This window comes from Schistocerca gregaria, chromosome X, assembly GCF_023897955.1.
Source record: "Schistocerca gregaria isolate iqSchGreg1 chromosome X, iqSchGreg1.2, whole genome shotgun sequence".
Lineage (NCBI taxonomy): Eukaryota > Metazoa > Arthropoda > Insecta > Orthoptera > Acrididae > Schistocerca > Schistocerca gregaria.
The window spans coordinates 873,144,837-873,163,391 of record NC_064931.1 but is presented as its reverse complement, the minus strand read 5'-3'; the positions used below and the strand labels follow the sequence as shown (position 1 = coordinate 873,163,391).

General features: G+C 37.9%; 1 protein-coding gene across 2 annotated transcripts in view; it reads left to right on the top strand.

Annotated features, from left to right (window-relative positions):
* The window catches only part of LOC126298227 (uncharacterized), a 142,844-nt gene that overhangs the window by 81,062 nt on the left and 43,227 nt on the right, over window positions 1–18,555 (top strand). For both annotated transcript variants that reach the window (XM_049989532.1, XM_049989531.1), the window contains 2 exons: window positions 9,537–9,726; window positions 12,644–12,765. In XM_049989532.1, the coding sequence (XP_049845489.1) occupies window positions 9,537–9,726; window positions 12,644–12,765 (312 nt within the window). The remainder of the gene's footprint in view (window positions 1–9,536; window positions 9,727–12,643; window positions 12,766–18,555) is intronic.

The following is an 18,555-nucleotide window of genomic DNA, read 5'->3' as shown; positions in this document are numbered from 1 at the left end:
CTTTACAGGTGAACCACTATTTCCTAAAATTCTCCCCATAAACTGAAGACTACCATTTGACTACCATGTGCCTTCCCTACAACAGTTTTCACATGCTAATTCCACCTCATGTGGCTTTGCAACATTATGCCTAGATATTTAAACGACTTGACTGTGTCAAGCAGGACACTATTAATATTATATCCAAACAGTACAGGTTTGATCTTCCTACTCATCCTGCATTAACTTTCATTTTTCCACATTAATGGCTAGCTGCCATTCATCACACCAACTGAAAATTTTGTCTAAGTCATCTTGTATCTTCCTACAGTCACTCTACTTCGACACCTTACCATGCACCAAGGCATCATCAGAAAAAAAAAAAAGCAGTTTGCTGCCCACCCTGTCCGTCAAATTATTCATATATATAAAGAACAACAGTGGTCATGTCATACTTCCCTGGGGCACTCCAGATGATACCCTTGTCTTTGATGATCACTCCTCCTCGAGGACAACATTCTGTGTTCTATTATTTAAGAAGTCTGAACCACACACATATCTGTGAACTTATTCCATATGCCCGTACCCTTGTCAGCAGCCTGCAATGAAGGACAGTGTCAAATGCTTTCCGGAAATCTAGAAATATGGAATCTGCCTGTTGCCCTTCATACATCGTTCACAGTATATTGTGTGAGAAAACGGCAAGCTGAGTTTCGCACAAGCAATGCGTCCTAAAATCATGCTGATGGACATAAGCTTCTCTGTCTCAAGAAAGTTTATTTTACTCAAACTGAGAATATGTTCAAGGATTCTGCAGTAAACAGAAGTTAGAGATTTTGGTCTGTATTTTACAGGTCCTTTCTTTTACCCTTTTTGTATACTGGACTCATCTGCACTTTTTTCTGGTCACTTGGGATTTTGTACTGGGCAAGAGGTTCATGATAAATGCAAGCTAAGCTAGGTAAGAGGACAGTGCCATATCTATCTCTCTCTCTCTCTCTCTCTCTCTCTCTCTCTCTCTCTCTCTCTCTCTCTCTCTCTCTCTCTCTCCTGCAGACAATATACAAATACACTGACAAAAAAGTCTAAAGAACTAGAGTGACTTAATAGAAAAAATAAGAAATGAAAACATACCAAACACAGCAATGTTGGTTTCATTTGGCATAATTTCCATGTACACACACATCCCAACAGAAGAAACCATCATCATAATAGAAAGAAACCTCCAACTACAAAGAACATACCCAAAACAAACATACAAGAAATATCGACTATACTCAGGCTCATAACAGAGCTTAACTACTTCACATTCAACAACAGATTTTACTCTCAACAAGATGGACTACGCATAGGATCCCCAATCAGTGGCCTAGCTGACATTTTCCTCAATCAGATAGAAAAACAAATCTTTGACAAAATAGTAATACCAAAACAGTACAATATAATATATTGGTAAAGGTATGTAGATGACATAACTTGCTTAATAGATGACCCAGAGCGTCACATAAAAGAACTTCATGACAACATAAACTCCATCCACCCGCAGATAAAATTCACCATTAAAACACAAACAGATGAAAAACTTAATTTCTTGCATCTCACCATACACAAGAGAAACAAGAAACATGAACTCACAGTGTACAGAAAACCCACTATCACCAGCACTATTATTCATGTTGTTGTTGTTGTGGTCTTCAGTCCTGAGACTGGTTTGATGCAGCTCTCCATGCTACTCTATCCTGTGCAAGCTTCTTCATCTCCCAGTACCTACTGCAACCTACATCCTTCTGAATCTGCTTAGTGTACTCATCTCTCGGTCTCCCTCTACGATTTTTACCCTCCACACTGCCCTCCAATGCTAAATTTGTGATCCCTTGATGCCTCAAAACATGTCCTACCAATCGATCCCTTCTTCTAGTCAAGTTGTGCCACAAACTTCTCTTCTCCCCAATCCTATTCAATACCTCCTCATTAGTTACGTGATCTATCCACCTTATCTTCAGTATTCTTCTGTAGCACCACATTTCGAAAGCTTCTATTCTCTTCTTGTCCAAACTAGTTATCGTCCATGTTTCACTTCCATGCATGGCTACACTCCAAACAAATATTTTCAGAAATGACTTCCTGACACTTAAATCTATATTCGATGTTAACAAATTTCTCTTCTTCAGAAACGCTTTCCTTGCCATTGCCAGTCTACATTTTATATCCTCTCTACTTCGACCATCATCAGTTATTTTACTTCCTAAATAGCAAAAATCCTTTACTACTTTAAGTGTCTCATTTCCTAATCTAATTCCCTCAACATCACCCGATTTAATTGGACTACATTCCATTATCCTCGTTTTGCTTTTGTTGATGTTCATCTTATATCCTCCTTTCAAGACACTGTCCATTCCGTTCAACTGCTCTTCCAAGTCCTTTGCCGTCTCTGACAGAATTACAATGTCATCGGCGAACCCCAAAGTTTTTACTTCGTCTCCATGAATTTTAATACCTACTCCAAATTTTTCTTTTGTTTCCTTTACTGCTTGCTCAATATACAGATTGAATAACATCAGGGAGAGGCTATAACCCTGTCTCACTCCTTTCCCAACCACTGCTTCCCTTTCATGCCTCTCGACTCTTATGACTGCCATCTGGTTTCTGTACAAATTGTAAATAGCCTTTCGTTCCCTGTATTTTACCCCTGCCACCTTTAGAATTTGAAAAAGAGTATTCCAGTCAACATTGTCAAAAGCTTTCTCTAAGTCTACAAATGCTAGAAACGTAGGTTTGCCTTTTCTTAATCTTTCTTCTAAGATAAGCCGTAAGGTCAGTATTGCCTCACGTGTTCCAACATTTCGACGGAATCCAAACTGATCCTCCCCGAGGTCCACATCTACCAGTTTTTCCATGCGTCTGTAAAGAATTCGCGTTAGTATTTTGCAGCTGTGACTTATTAAACTGATAGTTCGGTAATTTTCACATCTGTCAGCACCTGCTTTCTTTCGGATTGGAATTATTATAATCTTCTTGAAGTCTGAGGGTATTTCGCCTGTCTCATACATCTTGCTCACCAGCTGGTAGAGTTTTGTCATGACTGGCTCTCCCAAGGCCGTCAGTAGTTCTAATGGAATGTTGTCTACTCCGGGGGCCTTGTTTCGACTCAGGTCTTTCAGTGCTCTGTCAAACTCTTCACGCAGTATCGTATCTCCCATTTCGTCTTCATCTACATCCTCTTCCATTTCCATAATATTGTCCTCAAGTACATCACCCTTGTATAAACCTTCTATATACTCCTTCCACCTTTCTGCCTTCCCTTCTTTGCTTAGAACTGGGTTGCCATCTGAGCTCTTGATATTCATACACGTGGTTCTCTTCTCTCCAAAGGTCTCTTTAATTTTCCTGTAGGTAGTATCTATCTTACCCCTAGTGAGATAAGCTTCTACATCCTTACATTTGTCCTCTAGCCATTCCTGTTTAGCCATTTTGCACTTCCTGCCGATCTCATTTTTGAGACGTTTGTATTCCTTTTTGCCTGCTTCATTTACTGCATTTTTATATTTTCTCCTTTCATCAATTAAATTCAATATTTCTTCTGTTACCCAAGGATTTCTAGCAGCCCTCGTCTTTTTACCTACTTTATCCTCTGCTGCCTTCACTACTTCATCCCTCAGAGCTACCCATTTTATTCTACCGTATTTCTTTCCCCTATTCCTGTCAATTGTTCCCTTATGCTCTCCCTGAAACTCTGTACAACCTCTGGTTCTTTCAGTTTATCCAGGTCCCATCTCCTTAATTTCCCACATTTTTGCAGTTTCTTCAGTTTTAATCTACATGTCATAACCAATAGATTGTGGTCAGAGTCCACATCTGCCCCTGGAAATGTCTTACAACTTAAAACCTGGTTCCTAAATCTCTGTCTTACCATTATATAATCTATCTGATACCTTTTAGTATCTCCTAACAAATCCAATCACCCCGTAACTCACAAAGAAGCCAGCTTCAGATACTTACTTCACAGACTGAACAAAATACCCATGAACAAACATGATTACACACAAGAACTGAACACAATGAAACAAATTGCACAGGAGAATGGATATGATGCAAAGAGAGTAAACAGAAGCAACCACAAAATACAAAAACAAACAACACATAACCATGAAACACACACACAAACAAATGCAACACACAACAAATCAGCAGACAGTAAGCAACAAATGGCACATAATGACTTACAACAAGAAAGTCACACACAGGGCGGGTAATATACTGAAGAAAAAAGGACTCAAACATCGCATACAGAACCAACAACACAATACAAAGCAGACTTGGAAGAAATACCACCAACACCGACAAATACAGCCAGTCCGGTATATACCAACTTACTTGCAACTGCTGTCGATCTGTATATATGGGCCAAACATGTAGGAATTTCAGAACCAGGTATACAGAACACCTCACAGTACTGAAAAGCAATAGCTCACACTCAACATTTGCAGACCACCTGGTAGCACACAATCACCACCCAACAAACATTGAAACTGACTTACACATCCTAAAAACTAGTAGCAGCTTATACCAAAAATTAACTATAGAAGAAAACTATCACATCCAGAAATCAATAACCCAAGGAAAGAAAGTACAAATAACAGCCACATGAAAACTACTCATGGGGAAAAAAACTCTCTCTCTCTCTCTCTCTCTCTCTCTCTCTCTCTCTCTCCCCCCCTCTCTCTCTCTCCCCCCCCCTCTCCCTCTCTCCCCCTCCCCAGTACTCAACACACACACACACACACACACACACACACACACACACACACACACACACACACACACCACTGATGCCAAATACAATTCAAACTCGTGCGCGTCACCTAGCCAAACACACTACAAAACAAATGAATCCCACACAGCCACAACAACATGTAATGGCAGCAAAAACTCCGCCTGTGTTTTGAGAAATCGAAAAAGTGGAGTGCCAAGCTACCGTAGGTCACAAAGTAAGCCTATTTATTTCACCAACAACACAGGGGAATGCACCACAACTTCAGAACTTTAAGTTACACACAAAAAACATGATTCAGACTCATTTCCATTTGTAAATGCATAACAAACAGAAAAATAAATTACATTTTGCTGTTTACAGATGACAAGTTGTATATTGTGTAGCAGAAAAGCTACTAAAATAAATGGACAATAGCATCATGTAAGGTATGTTAACTAATGCATACATCCACTTTTTGCCAATTGAGCTATAAATGGAACTTTGACACAATATTATAAACAACACAAATGTTAATATGTAACAACAATTTTACAGTTAAAAATAAAAATTAAACCCACTGATGATAGCACAAAAGTGCCGAAACATGTATGGGTGAAACAAAACAGAAAAAAGGTGTCTTGCATAAGGCGGAACTTCTCATCCCATTTTCGTAGCAAGCACTGACATAACAAGAAGAACTGCACCACGAGATGATTATTACATGTCCACCTGCAAATGGATGGACTTCCTAAATGTATTGGCATTCCTGATGTTGTCCAGTGCTTCTCCATACCCTAACACTTCTAATGGCTAGTCTTGTCAGCAAACATGATATTACTCCATTCTGAAATGGTCCACTGTTGGTGTGCAACACCACAGGTCTTTCAGTTGCGCCGGTTCCTTTGGTTCGGTGAAAAACTTCTCATTGGTCTTCTGGAATGGAAACCACCCTGATCCAATCGTCTACACACTGTTTGCTCTGAGATGCAAATACCTGTTGCCCAGAATAAATCATTTCCAATATTTCTGCAGATGGTGTTGACATAAGAGGATGACCACTGCGAGGTCTGTCATTCACATTTCCCATCCGTCAGCATCTTTCGACATCTAAGGCACACCACTTGAGTGCCGTGTAACTGACTGGGAACATCTTCCTGTGTATGACCTGCTGAAAGTAAAGCCACTATCCTGGCTATATAAAAGTATTGTATGCCTCTATGTGGCTTGTTACTGCAGTGTTGAACACAAAATAGAGTGAAGTTGTTGTCGATACTGCTCACAGTTTGCCACAGTGGCAGATGTATGTTTTCATGACTGGGAAATGGCTACAAAACATGCCAGTAGTAAACACCTTCCAGTATATTGGCAGTAACTGGATAATGTCTAAAGTGCCTAGGTGAGTGAGATTTCTAGTATCGTAGACTTCATTTTACAGTAATATCCCAAACTTTTGTTGAGTAGTGTAGGTATTATGCAGTAGTCTCGGTTTCTTTAGAAGTTTCCTTACAAGTTTCTTTACAGTGACTGTATACCATGGAGGATCCCTTCCATTATGAACTGTCCTACTGGGTACATACCTATGCAGAGCGCCGTCAACTAGTCTCTTAAATGTGAGCCACAGTTCCTCTACATAATCATGTCCTGAGCTAAAAGTTTCAAGTTCCTCATTGAGGTATGACACTATTGTCTGTCCAGTTTGCTGAACATGCAAATCTCTGCTTGTTTCAGTTGCTGTCTGTTTTGGTATTCATTGTTGCTATAATTGCCTCATGGCCATTGATACTAGTTTGTAAGTAGACTTCCTAAAAGAGGTCAAGTCTGTCTGTTGCCATTAGATCCAACATATTTCCATCACGAGAGGGTTCTGAACGATCTAGGTAGTTTTCAGAGAAGGAATTTAGTAACATTTTGCATGATGTCTCGTTGCACCACAACTAACAAAACTGTAGTTGTTCTCATTGATTGTTTGATGATGAATGTCTCCTCCAATGATTATTGTAGCATTAGGAAACTTATGTACAAGCAAACTGAGGTCTCCACTTAAGTTTTTGGTTACATCAGTACAATCTGGCGGTCGATAGGAGGACACTATTATAATTTTTTGCCCATCCATGATACTGAGTCTTGCCCAAAAGTCTCACATGCAGCTTCAACTTGTATCCTGGTGGATTTGAGTTTCTTGACAACTGCAACAAATACACCACTTCTGTCTCTTGTTTTCCTATCCTTTCAGTATACCTATAACTTTTCCGCAGAGATCTCACTACCAACTCTAGGTTTCAACCAGCTTTCAGTGACTAATATTATTTTTTTTTTTTTTTTTTTAGTGTTTTGCACTCTGGCCCTTGGTTGCAAATTTGATGAGTGAATGTATAAATAGCATTCTCAGCTGAGCAACCTTTCTGGAATCTAAGCTGTGATATGCTGAATAAATTTGTTCTACTTACGTTCGAGACTACTCGAGTATATGGCTTTTTCGAATATTTTGGAAAAAGATGTCAGTAATAAAACTGGACAATTATTTCTGTCGCCTTTCTTACGAAGAGAGTTAACAGTTGCATATTTTAACCTGTCTGGAAAAATTCCCTATGCTAGTGATGTTTTACTTATATGATTAAGAGTATGACTTATTACATTAGAACAACTATTCAGAATTCTGTTTAAAATTCCATCAGCGTCACATGAGATTTTGCGCTTTAGAATTTTTGTAATTCTATTAATATCAGTGAAGGATGTTGGTGCTACTTCTAGTTGATTAAAGTTTTTTCGAATGATGTTTTTAATACATCCTTTTGCATTTTCAACTGAACCATTTAATCCTACACTTAGAAAGTAGTTGTTAAAAGTACTCGCAGCATGTGAATTATCAGTCACAACACTGTCATTCACTTTAATTTTTATGATATCTGATACACTGACTGGCTGCCCTGTCGCCAATTCACAATGTCCCATACAGTTTCAATATTATTATTCACATTATTAATTGCTAGCAGGATATACATACTTCTTGACAGTTTAATAACTTTCCTTAAAATATTACACTATTTTTTGTAGTATGCAAGTAATGTCAGATCTTGACTTATCCTGATCTTATATAAATTTTCCTCTTCCTCTTACATGAGAGTTTAATTCCCTTAATTATCCATGGCTTAATTGTTTTTTGTTAATCTTCTGGATACCTTTCTAGGAAAACCATTCCCAAATATTGACACAAATTTACTATTGAACAAATTGAATTTGACATTAGGATGTCTTTTTTATATATATACATCATCCCATACCACCTCTTTTAACTTACTCTTAAAAACACTGTATTCTGTTATCATTAATAAGCCTCACTGCTTTGTCTGAACTTGCCTCAGGGCTGTAAGGTGCTATATTGTTTATTTCCATTAATTCATGATCAGATAGTGCATCCACAGTTGAGTATATATTGATTGTTTCTGTCTGAGCACTTTCTACAAAATGTTATCAGTCAGTTTCCTGCTATCTTGCTGCACATGAATTGGAAAATTGATTACTAATTTAGACTGAAACATCAAAATAATGATTCTAGTTCATTTTTCTTGTTTGTATCTTTTAAGAAATCTCCATGAGCTACTGACAGTTCCTTCTTGTCTGACAGATAGCTCAGTAATGCATGTAGTTTTCTCATAAATAGCTGAAAGGTTTGTAGAAGGTATCTGTAGACTGTTACAATTATCATCAGAGAAGTATTCTGTTTGCAACAACTCACAAGTACATGCTTTTAGGATCTGATCAACACAAAAACTATTTGTTTCAATATGTTTGACTTTGTGTCACACTTTTATATATGTTGCAATGCCTCCTTTTTCCATGTTACCTTTACATAAAAATGATGCTAGTCTGTAAGCCCTGATATTTAACATTTCCAACTTATATTAAACAAAACAAACAGTATTGTAAGTGCAATAATTTAGATAAATGATTCAGGTAATGTAAAGTCCTGGATGAAAAATACACTGATGACAAAAAAAAGAGTGCCATCTGCTATTCTTCAAGTAGGAAGATTAGCATTTAATGTTGTGGTGATGATGCGGTTTTTGGAAATACAATTCGGGCTCTGGGTTGGAGTAGCAAATCAACCCTGTCATTGTCAAAGTAATTGTACAGCCATTCAGGGAAACCAAAGAAAATCTAAATCTGTATTCCAGGTGTGAACTGGAACATCACTCCTCCAAACTATGGAATATGGGTACATTGCCAAAAGAGGGACAATTTAATGGCTTACAGGCAGGTAGTGAGTTGAGATAGCTGACTGATCTGCAGTTCAATGTACTAGATTCTGCTCAAGATAATTTTAGGAATAATAAATGATGCATCAAGTGGAAGCTGCAATGTTAATCACACGTAACCCTAGCATGCCTGTAAGAACATTGTGATTCTAACAATCAAAAGATTTAGTTATCATACAAAAAAAAAAAAAATATTATTTGATTGCTGGAAATGGAAAAGGAAACAGTTGAGGGTGACTTTACTTGAAAGCATTGAGGCCAACTGTATTCATTGCTACAATTATTCTTGCTATTAGGGCAGTTAACTTCACATTATTACAACAGCTGAACAGGAAAGTAACAATATTTATAAACTGATATCCTGAAAAGAAGAGCTGGGGTATTTTTTTTCCACTGAAACATTAATATGTAATACAAGTGTTTAATTCACTTCATAATTTTTGTGATATATATTTCCAGCTTGCTGAATAAAATGCTATAATTGCTTAAAAAAAAAAAAAAGGTACCTGGAATTTATTTTACACATTTTTCTTTGTTTGGATTTTCAGAAATAGGCACCAGCACATTGCCAATCCAGAAGGCAGAAAATGAAACAGATCCACGATGCCCAAATTATTGGCACCAAACTCATGATGATACAGTTGATGGTGTAGCTTTATTCAGACATTCTGCTGCACAAAATGTCTTTCTGAGGCACCCACAGGATGCAAAAGCTGTTTACACCCTTCAGCACCACAGGTACTTTCTTTTTATTATGCTAATAGTAGTGATGATGACACATGCAGCAGCAGTAGAAGTGAAGGTATTCTGGATAACTGTAAAATATCAAGTCTCAAGAACCTGTCTTTGGGGTATTTTTTTCATTTGGTGTGTGTGTGTATGTGTGTGTGTGTGTGTGTGTGTGTGTGTGTGTAGGGGAGATTGGGGGACTTAGACTATTTAGAAATTATTTATTGTATTCTCAGGATACACAATATTGCCAGAATATGAACTGTATAAGAAGTATACAAAATGATGTAGCAAGGTAAGTGACATATACTGCCAGCAAGAATGGTACATTAACAAAATTTACACTTTACAATGTTCTAAAAGAAACTGTTGAAAGACGTGGCCGAGTATAGCATTTATTTTGTTCAAGCTATTCCATTTCAACTGTGAAAATCTGATTGTTTTCTATATGGTCTCTCTCTCTCTCTCTCTCTCTCTCTCTCTCTCTCTCTCTCTCTCTCACACACACACACACACACACACACACACAGAGAGAGAGAGAGAGAGAGAGAGAGAGAGAGAGAGAGAGAGAGAGAGACTGACACTGACTGACTGACTGACTTCTCATATGTGTGTACACTTTGTTTACTCTTTTAGCACTTTCTTTCTTCTCCTTCAATTTCTGTCAGCTAATAATTCCCCATTAAAGGCAAGAGGTAAGCCAGTGACAATACTTAGCCCTCATATTGGACCCTTCCATGATTAAGTTATCATAAACAAACACCTCCATTTGTGATTACATCTAAAGAGGATGGGAAAGTTGAGAAATTGTAACACTGTTTAGTGTTGTGCAATAGTAATGCTTCATTCCATGTGTATCAAACAGTGGTTTGTCAAACGAAACATAACAAGTTTTCCTTCATTGTTTAGAACTTCTGTTGGTAATAAAGAAAGAGGGAGGGGGGAATCTTGGATAATATGACTGCCTGATTGAAGGTTGGTTCTTTATTTGTTGCAACTTGAATAACTGTATTATGGAATAGAGTTTCTAGAGTTTATTAATCTCTAGATTACAGATTTCCACTGTATTTTAAGTTGATATTGAATATTATAATCTAAGTATTTTCACTGCATCTTTGTAAAACTGTTTGCTGATGTAAGGTATGTGACTTTTGCTGCCAGTGCTGCTCTACTACACCAGTAAAATTTATATTGTAGTCTAGTTCATAGTTTCTAATCAGTTACAAATGATTTTTCTTTTCTTAAATGTTTGTTCTCCATTTGTATTTGTATTTATACTTTTTATTGGTCCTGTTGTCTACATAGCAGCTTAAGCATAAGACATTGGACAAGTCAAGTTATAAATGTACAGGCTGAAAGTCATTTCAAGGCAAACATATTTAAGGTTGCAATAATACACTTTACACGTAAGTATTTATATAACACATTTCATAAATTTAAGTATTCTTCAATGGAGTAAAAGCAGTGATGCTGAAAATATGACTTAGAGATTTTCCAAATGTATTGACCTTTATGATAGCTTTTATGTTTTCAGGAAGTTTGTTATAAAGTGTGAAAAGCACCTTTTTGGCGCAGTGCTGTGCTGATTTGAGTCATGTGTAAGTTTCTTTTTTGTTTTGTAAAGTGATCATGTATATCACAGTTTTTTGCAGTCTCCAGTCCTTACCTATCACATTTAATTTAAAGAACAAAAGGGTTTCCATAATGTATACACATGGTAATGGAGGAATACCAGATTTCTTAAACAGGGGTTTACAAGAGTCTCTAAGCTTGCACCCAAATAAAGATTCTAATGGCCCCTTTTTTGTAGTTTAAAAGTGCTATTAGCTGTTTTAGAGTTTCCCAGAGGGTGGCCCCATATCTAAGACAAGAATTAAAGTATGCATGATATGCATTCAATACTGTTTTTTCACTACAGCATGATTTTAATGAACAAAGAAGGTAACATGTTTTGCTCAGTTCTGCATTGAGATAGTCAATATGCTTATTCCATCTGATGTTACTCTGCAGCCAAAGTCCTAATAATTTGGTTTCAGTATTGTTACCAACTGGTTCGTCATTGATAGAGACTGATGGGATAAACATGTCCTTGTTAGGAACGTTGTGGAATTTTAGAGCAATAGTTTTCTTACTGTTTATTACAAGCTGATTACTCTGTGCCCAGCTGCTAAGTTGTTTCGTGACCGCATTTACTGTCTGCTGTAACTGTTCATAATCATCTCCTTTTAGTAGAATCGTGGTGTCATCTGCAAATATGATTGTTTTGTGTGCATCAACATTGAAGCTTAGATCATTTATGTACAGAAGAAACAGAAGGGGTTCCACTACTGATCCTTGGCGTACACCACATTTAATTTGTTTATAGTCAGATAAGTGATTAGATACAGTTTTTAGTTCAACATTTGTGTGCTTGATGCACGCTGCCTGCTTACGATTAGTAAGGAAGGAACTGATCCACTTGTTGGACAGACCTCGAATACCATATCTTTCAAGCTTTGATAACAGAATTTTATGGTCCACCATGCCAAAAGCTTTTGACAAGTCAGTGAATACTCCTATTGTTTCCTGTGTTTTGTCCATCAGGTTTAAGATGGAATTGATGCACTCATAGACGGCAGTTGTCGTTGACCTCTTATTTCTGAATCCATGTTGTTCATTACATAGGATGCTGTTTTTATTTATAAATTTCATAAGTTTGTCATACATAATTTTTTCCAGTACTTGAGAGACACAGGAGGAAGTTGTGATGGGTCTGTAGTTATTTACACTGTCTTTATCCCCTTTTTTTATGTACAGGAATAACTTTTGATGTTTTCAACACATCGGGGAAAGTGCCTGCCTGAAGTGAGCAGTCACATAACTGTGTGAGTACTTCAATTAGGTTTGATGCACTCTTCTTTAACATTGTTTTTCATTGTGTTTGCAGGCATGGGTACTATCAATCACATTTCGTACCGGGCCAATATGGAGGACATCACTATCCAACACTTGCTTCATGTGCCCATCCAGAGTTGGAACGTATGGGATACTGGACTCATCATGATCATAGTAAGAGATTTCATACATTATCATTTGAAGTACGCTTACAGACTGTATTCTTAGAATAAAAATGTTAAAGTGTCACAGAAACTAAAAATGGACTCACTTTTGTATAATAAAAATAAGCATGTATCAACTGAAGAAATAACACTTCAAGGAGTGGTACTGATGTAAGGGCAATTAAAGAGAAAGGGAGGTTTCATTTAACCACCAAGTGAAATAAAAGAAATCAGAACAAAAACAATGTATCAATAAGTTACATATGTATAAACATTGGAATTACAAAATAGATTTGAATATCGAGGGGGATTACTCCCATCACATCCACAGAATTCAGGAAGCTCCTAGGTCATTCCAAATGACAGGCTCCTTGAATAGACAACCTATATACGCAATCAGTGTGTAGGTGTCAATGTGCACTTCTTGTCAATGGCTGCATATTAAATTTGTTCAATCACTTTTTTTTTTTTTTTTTTTTTGTTTTAATTTAGTTGTCAGATTTTGTGGGCCAGTCTGAGCTTAAGCTACTTGATCATCAATGAAGTCACTTCATTTTTCATTCAGTGCTGATACAAATAATTCATCCATTGTGAAAAATTGTCACCTTCTTCGTAGAAAAGGTCTCTAAATTCCACTAAGGGATTGTTTCTACTGCTAATTTTCCACTACACAGAGTCATCTCAATAAGCTATTAACTAACCTTATGAAATTCAGACAATTAGTAAGTGTCCCATAATAGCATAACTATATCAAATCATTAACTACAATAAAGGTGTGATAACGTGCAGTGACATTATGCACATGTGGAATATGGAGATCAAAGCTTGAGGTGAAATGAAGACAACTAAATTTACACTGGTACTTGATATGCTGATTTTGCAAATCATGTAAAAAGTGGATTTATGAGGCTGGAAGTAAAATCTTGCATTTGAAACCCCTGTTGTTGTTTCAAGTACCAGAAATTTGAGCTCTGTGACATTTAAATGTCAAATGATATGCAGAAAATACGATTTGGCAGCTCGTGCTGACGAAACTGTATGCCCCTGACTTCTGTGTTAATTATTGGAGCAAACACTAAGTTTAGAGCGTGAAATGATTCATTCTCCTAAAATAAAATGGAAATATAAGAGCTGAAAATCACTTGGCACAGACCATGTGTTGAGGCAAAGACAACTTACAAGTCACATTACCCCCCCCCCTACATATTTTACATATTTTACATATTCCAGTGTTCTGCCATAAGAATGGGATTTATCTAACAAGAAAATAAGATAACAGCTATATCAGAACAAAGTAGAAATTGGCCACAAGTGACCCAAACCATAGATCAGATACTTAGCACAGTTCATTATCAGTCAGTCAGGATAAGTACCAGATATTTATGCCACTAGGTGTGAACTCTGATAATGCTGTCTTCAGGCTGAAACAGTGGCTGTGATAGTGTACGGATAGTGGTAGCCCTGCTGTTGAAGTGCTGCAGTGGTGCTGTGCTAGGAAAGACTGCTGTAGCAGAGGTTTATTGTATGGTGTGTCTCCGGTCTCCCTACACGATGTGACATCTGTAATGTGCAGAGTGTAGCATTTGTATACAATCCTGCATGTAATCACCTTCACTGTCCTTACCTCATTGTCAGGTTAAGATGCAAGCTCTCTGTTTCCTGGAGACTGAAGTGACTCACCCTGTGGCGGCTCAATCGTGGGGGTGGCTGCAGTAGATGGGAGCACCCTATCTACACTGGAGCTGCGTAACAGTGTCCAGGACAAGTGGTTCCCTCAGTGTGATTATGTCACCAGGAGACAGTGGGCAATATGTGTTGCTTACACATCTCAGTATCCTCTGGATTAATATTACTTTGAGGAGTGGCAGTATCATGGCAGAGGACTGACATGATTTTGTGTTGCCCAGGAGATAACTGTCTGTCATCAGTGCATCTGGACAGTGACCCTCTTTATTTGTCCCAGGCATGCACAGTTAATGGGCACTGTAGTGAACACATTAGATGCAGCAATGACAGTTGTAGATTTAGTGGTAGCTGCTGCTGTGTCTGACATGGGGGCTGCTTGTTACCTTGTTTATTGTAGGTGCAGTTGGTTTCAATGGCAGGAGAACTTTGTGAAATCAGCATCAGTGATAAACACCCAGCATCCATGTGTTGCAGTGATCAGTATCAACCTTGGCCATTGGCAAAACACTTGCACCCAGTCAGAAGCACCCAGGTAGCCATGACAACACATCAACATTTGTGCTGTGCTGTTGGTTTGTAATGGATATCATAGTTTATAATTGATCTAAAAACATATCTAAAAACAATTGTTTATAATTGCTTAGAAAGTGAGTTCACTTATGTAAACTTTAGGCTGTTTCCTTGATAAGCTGCGGGTATGAGTCAAAAAGTGGCTGTGATGGGTTATAGTTTGTGGCCAAAGTTGTTACCTTTTAGGAAAATGTGATTTTTTTTAACTAACAGTGGGTTGCCCCAGCTGGTGGTGACACTTGTGTCTGTACTTTGGTGATGGGGACACTTAATAAATAAAGCACCAAAATGAGGTGAAACCTTTGGAATTATCGTGGCAGAGGCAGTGTGTTAGATATACCACTACATTTCAAGATATTCAGGAAAAGCACTGAAAAATTAAGTGCATCAACACAGATTGTAGTTATTGAAACATAAACAAAAAATTTCTGATGAAAGTGTATGTACAGAAGTGCAGTGAATGAGCTTGCTGTTAACTGTTGACCAGCTACAGCAACAAGGGAGTAGTAACACCATTAGAAACAAAGGAAGAAAAGTAGTACCACCATCTAAGCCAGCCAGCTCCATCAAATCAGGAAGAGACAACCAAGTAAAAGAATCAAGAAATGTCAGAAGACGGACTCAAAAACAGCATATCTTTTGATGCCCATAATCTCAGATTCAAATCCTAATCAAGTAGTAAAATAATTCTACTTAATTTCTGGTCCACAATAAATAATATAAATTTAGGATACCAGTTACAGTCAAGTTAAATTGGAGTCATCACATAGAAAAAAAAATGTTGTGAAGAAGCTTGTAATAGTGCGAGGTGGTGCCATCCTACTTCTTCTCCTACCACTCCTGCCATCCAGATAATATTTTTGTTTATTTGATCTCGTGTCATAAATAACATATATATGACTACTACACAAACTGGTACTTAAGCAGAAAATCATAAAATTTTATTAGTCACTATCTAATTTCCAGATTACTGATGCCAGTAGCCTAATTAGTTTACTGGGAAATAATTTGTGTGAGGAAATAGCCATAATTTAAGATTAATCAACAACATATGAAGATGAAATTTTCAGTGAGCTAATAGATGTATATTTGTATAGCTAATTTTCAAACCTTCATTCTCCTATTCTCTGTAGCTATCTTACTTTTCCCAAAAAGTTCCATTCAAGAAATTATTCGTAATCAAAGTTCTCAGGTTCCGGAACATTCAAATCCTAAATAATTTTTATATCCCAAATTCATTACCTTAGTTTTGTAGCTCAGATTTTTCTGATTTTTTAAAATGCTTACTTTCAGTAGGAGAAATTTGCAAATCACTCAGTCTAAAAATTTTCATTTTTTAACCATTTTTAGTGGGCTCCGTGTCCTCAGAGATGGTAATTTTGCCTTTTATCCCAAGTGAAACTATATACTTCTAGAAACCTTTTCAAGTCTCAGACATCTGTGATGTATCTGTGCAGACTGAAAATTTGTACCAAGATCAGAATTCAAACCTGGGTCTCCAGCTCAGTAGGCTGATGTGCTAATCATACACCAACTTGGCACCGTGGCTTTGCGCAGCTGCATAGACTACCCTAGCATGCCTCCCTCCTCAGTCCAATAGGGGGAATATCATGTAGGCTGTGGCGTGAATAAAAATTTAGATTGAGGAAGGAGACATGCTAGGGTAGCCTGTGCACTTGTGCAAAGCCACTGTGCCGTGGTGGCATAGTGGTTGACACATCTTTAGTGAGCAGGAGACCCGGATTCAAATTCCAGCCTTGGTACAAATTTTCATTCATTGCTTTGTTCTGCATCATAGATGATTGAGACTTGGAAAGACCTCTGGAACCATATAATTTCATTTGGTTAAAGCACCTATGCCTGGGTTTTATGCGGGATCCCCTGTTTCTTTCAATGCTGAGGTGCTATTCCAATACAGCTGAAAAGCCTCTGTACTCCTGTTTGAGTTTATGGAGAAATGCCATGTGGGCTGAGGCGTGAATGACAATTTGGATTGAGAACAGAGGTGTGCAGCTGTGCAAAGCCACTTTGCCAGGGTGGTATAGTGCAACTACCTAGTGAGAAGGAGACCCAGGTACGAATCCTGGTCATGGTACAAATTTTCATTTGTCACTTCAGTCTGCTTTTATACATTTTTCCTCTTTGTTAATCATACCACTAATAGTTAAAATGACTTGCTGTGCTGTTTATCATAAAATTATATTCTCTGATTTTGCTTTCTTTCATGTTATTAAATGAGCTGGCCACTGTGGCTGCATTGCTACTACGGTCGCAGGTTCGAATCCTGCCTTGGGCATGGATGTGTGTGATGTCCTTACGTTAGTTAGGTGTAAGTAGTTCTAAGTCTAGGGGATTTATGACCTCAGATGTTAAGTCCCATAGTGCTTAGAGCCATTTGAACCATTTGATAGTAATTAAATGCAATAACAAAATTTAATTATTATTCTTTTGTCTATCTAGTAGTAGTTGTTCAGGATAATGGATCAGTCAGTAGTCAACCATAATGTCAACAATTCTGTGTCACCATTAGTCATTTGGCAGCTAATAGCTAAATTATCAACATTTCTATGTGCGAGCCGACATGAGCAATCCTGGTTTACTTATCAAAAAGTACAGAGTCTGCAGGTATTATGTTAACATTATGTATTTGTTAATCACTATGTTGGAGAAGTGTATATGTGCATCATTTTTACAAAACAATTCAAAAGCCATTGATTAGCATGAGCAATGGCCAAAAGTCCAATATGGTCCAAATCATAGGTTGTGAAATGGCCGTGAAAATGTGGCTAGTATAGTTTGTGGCCTTTTTGGAAGACACACTGCATGCACAATAAGTGGCCATAGTGTTCACAAGTGAGTTCAAGGGTGCCTGTGGAAGTCGCACCCATTCCACCTCCAGAGCAGTTTTTAACTCCGGAGTGGTTCTGGGGTTGAGAGGGGTGGGGAAAGGGGGGGAGGGGGTGTTGCATCTGCCCTCCCAAGAGCATCTCAAGCATGTTCAATAAGATTCAGATCAGGTCATTTAGCCAGTCAAACCATGCAGTGAATAGCCTTACTTTGCAGATATTCATTAACCAGTCGGGCCCTTTGTGGCCATGCGTTGTAATCCATAAAAATGAAATGAGAGCCAACAGCACTCTTAAAAGGCTGCACATAGGTTTTCAGGATCTCCTGCATGTACCCCTGGGCATTCACAGAACCATTGCCAAACACATGGAGCATTGTGTGGGTATCACGCATGATCCGTGCCCAAATTGGCACATCTCCACCACGTGTCCGTTTCCCTGATTATGTGGGGATGCTGTCATGTCCCATGTTCCCTCCATATGAAGACTTGCAAGAGTCAGGTTGTAGACTAAATCTGGACTCGTCCATGAAGAGAACATTACCATATTGAATTGTCCACTGTCTGTGTTGTATACACCACCATTGTAAACACTCTCTTTTGTGGGAGAGGGTGAGTGGAAAGTGCATGGCCAGCTTTCTAGCATATACGCCCTGTCTAATATTGCCTTCTGGCAATTGTTTTCATGGAAACTGATTT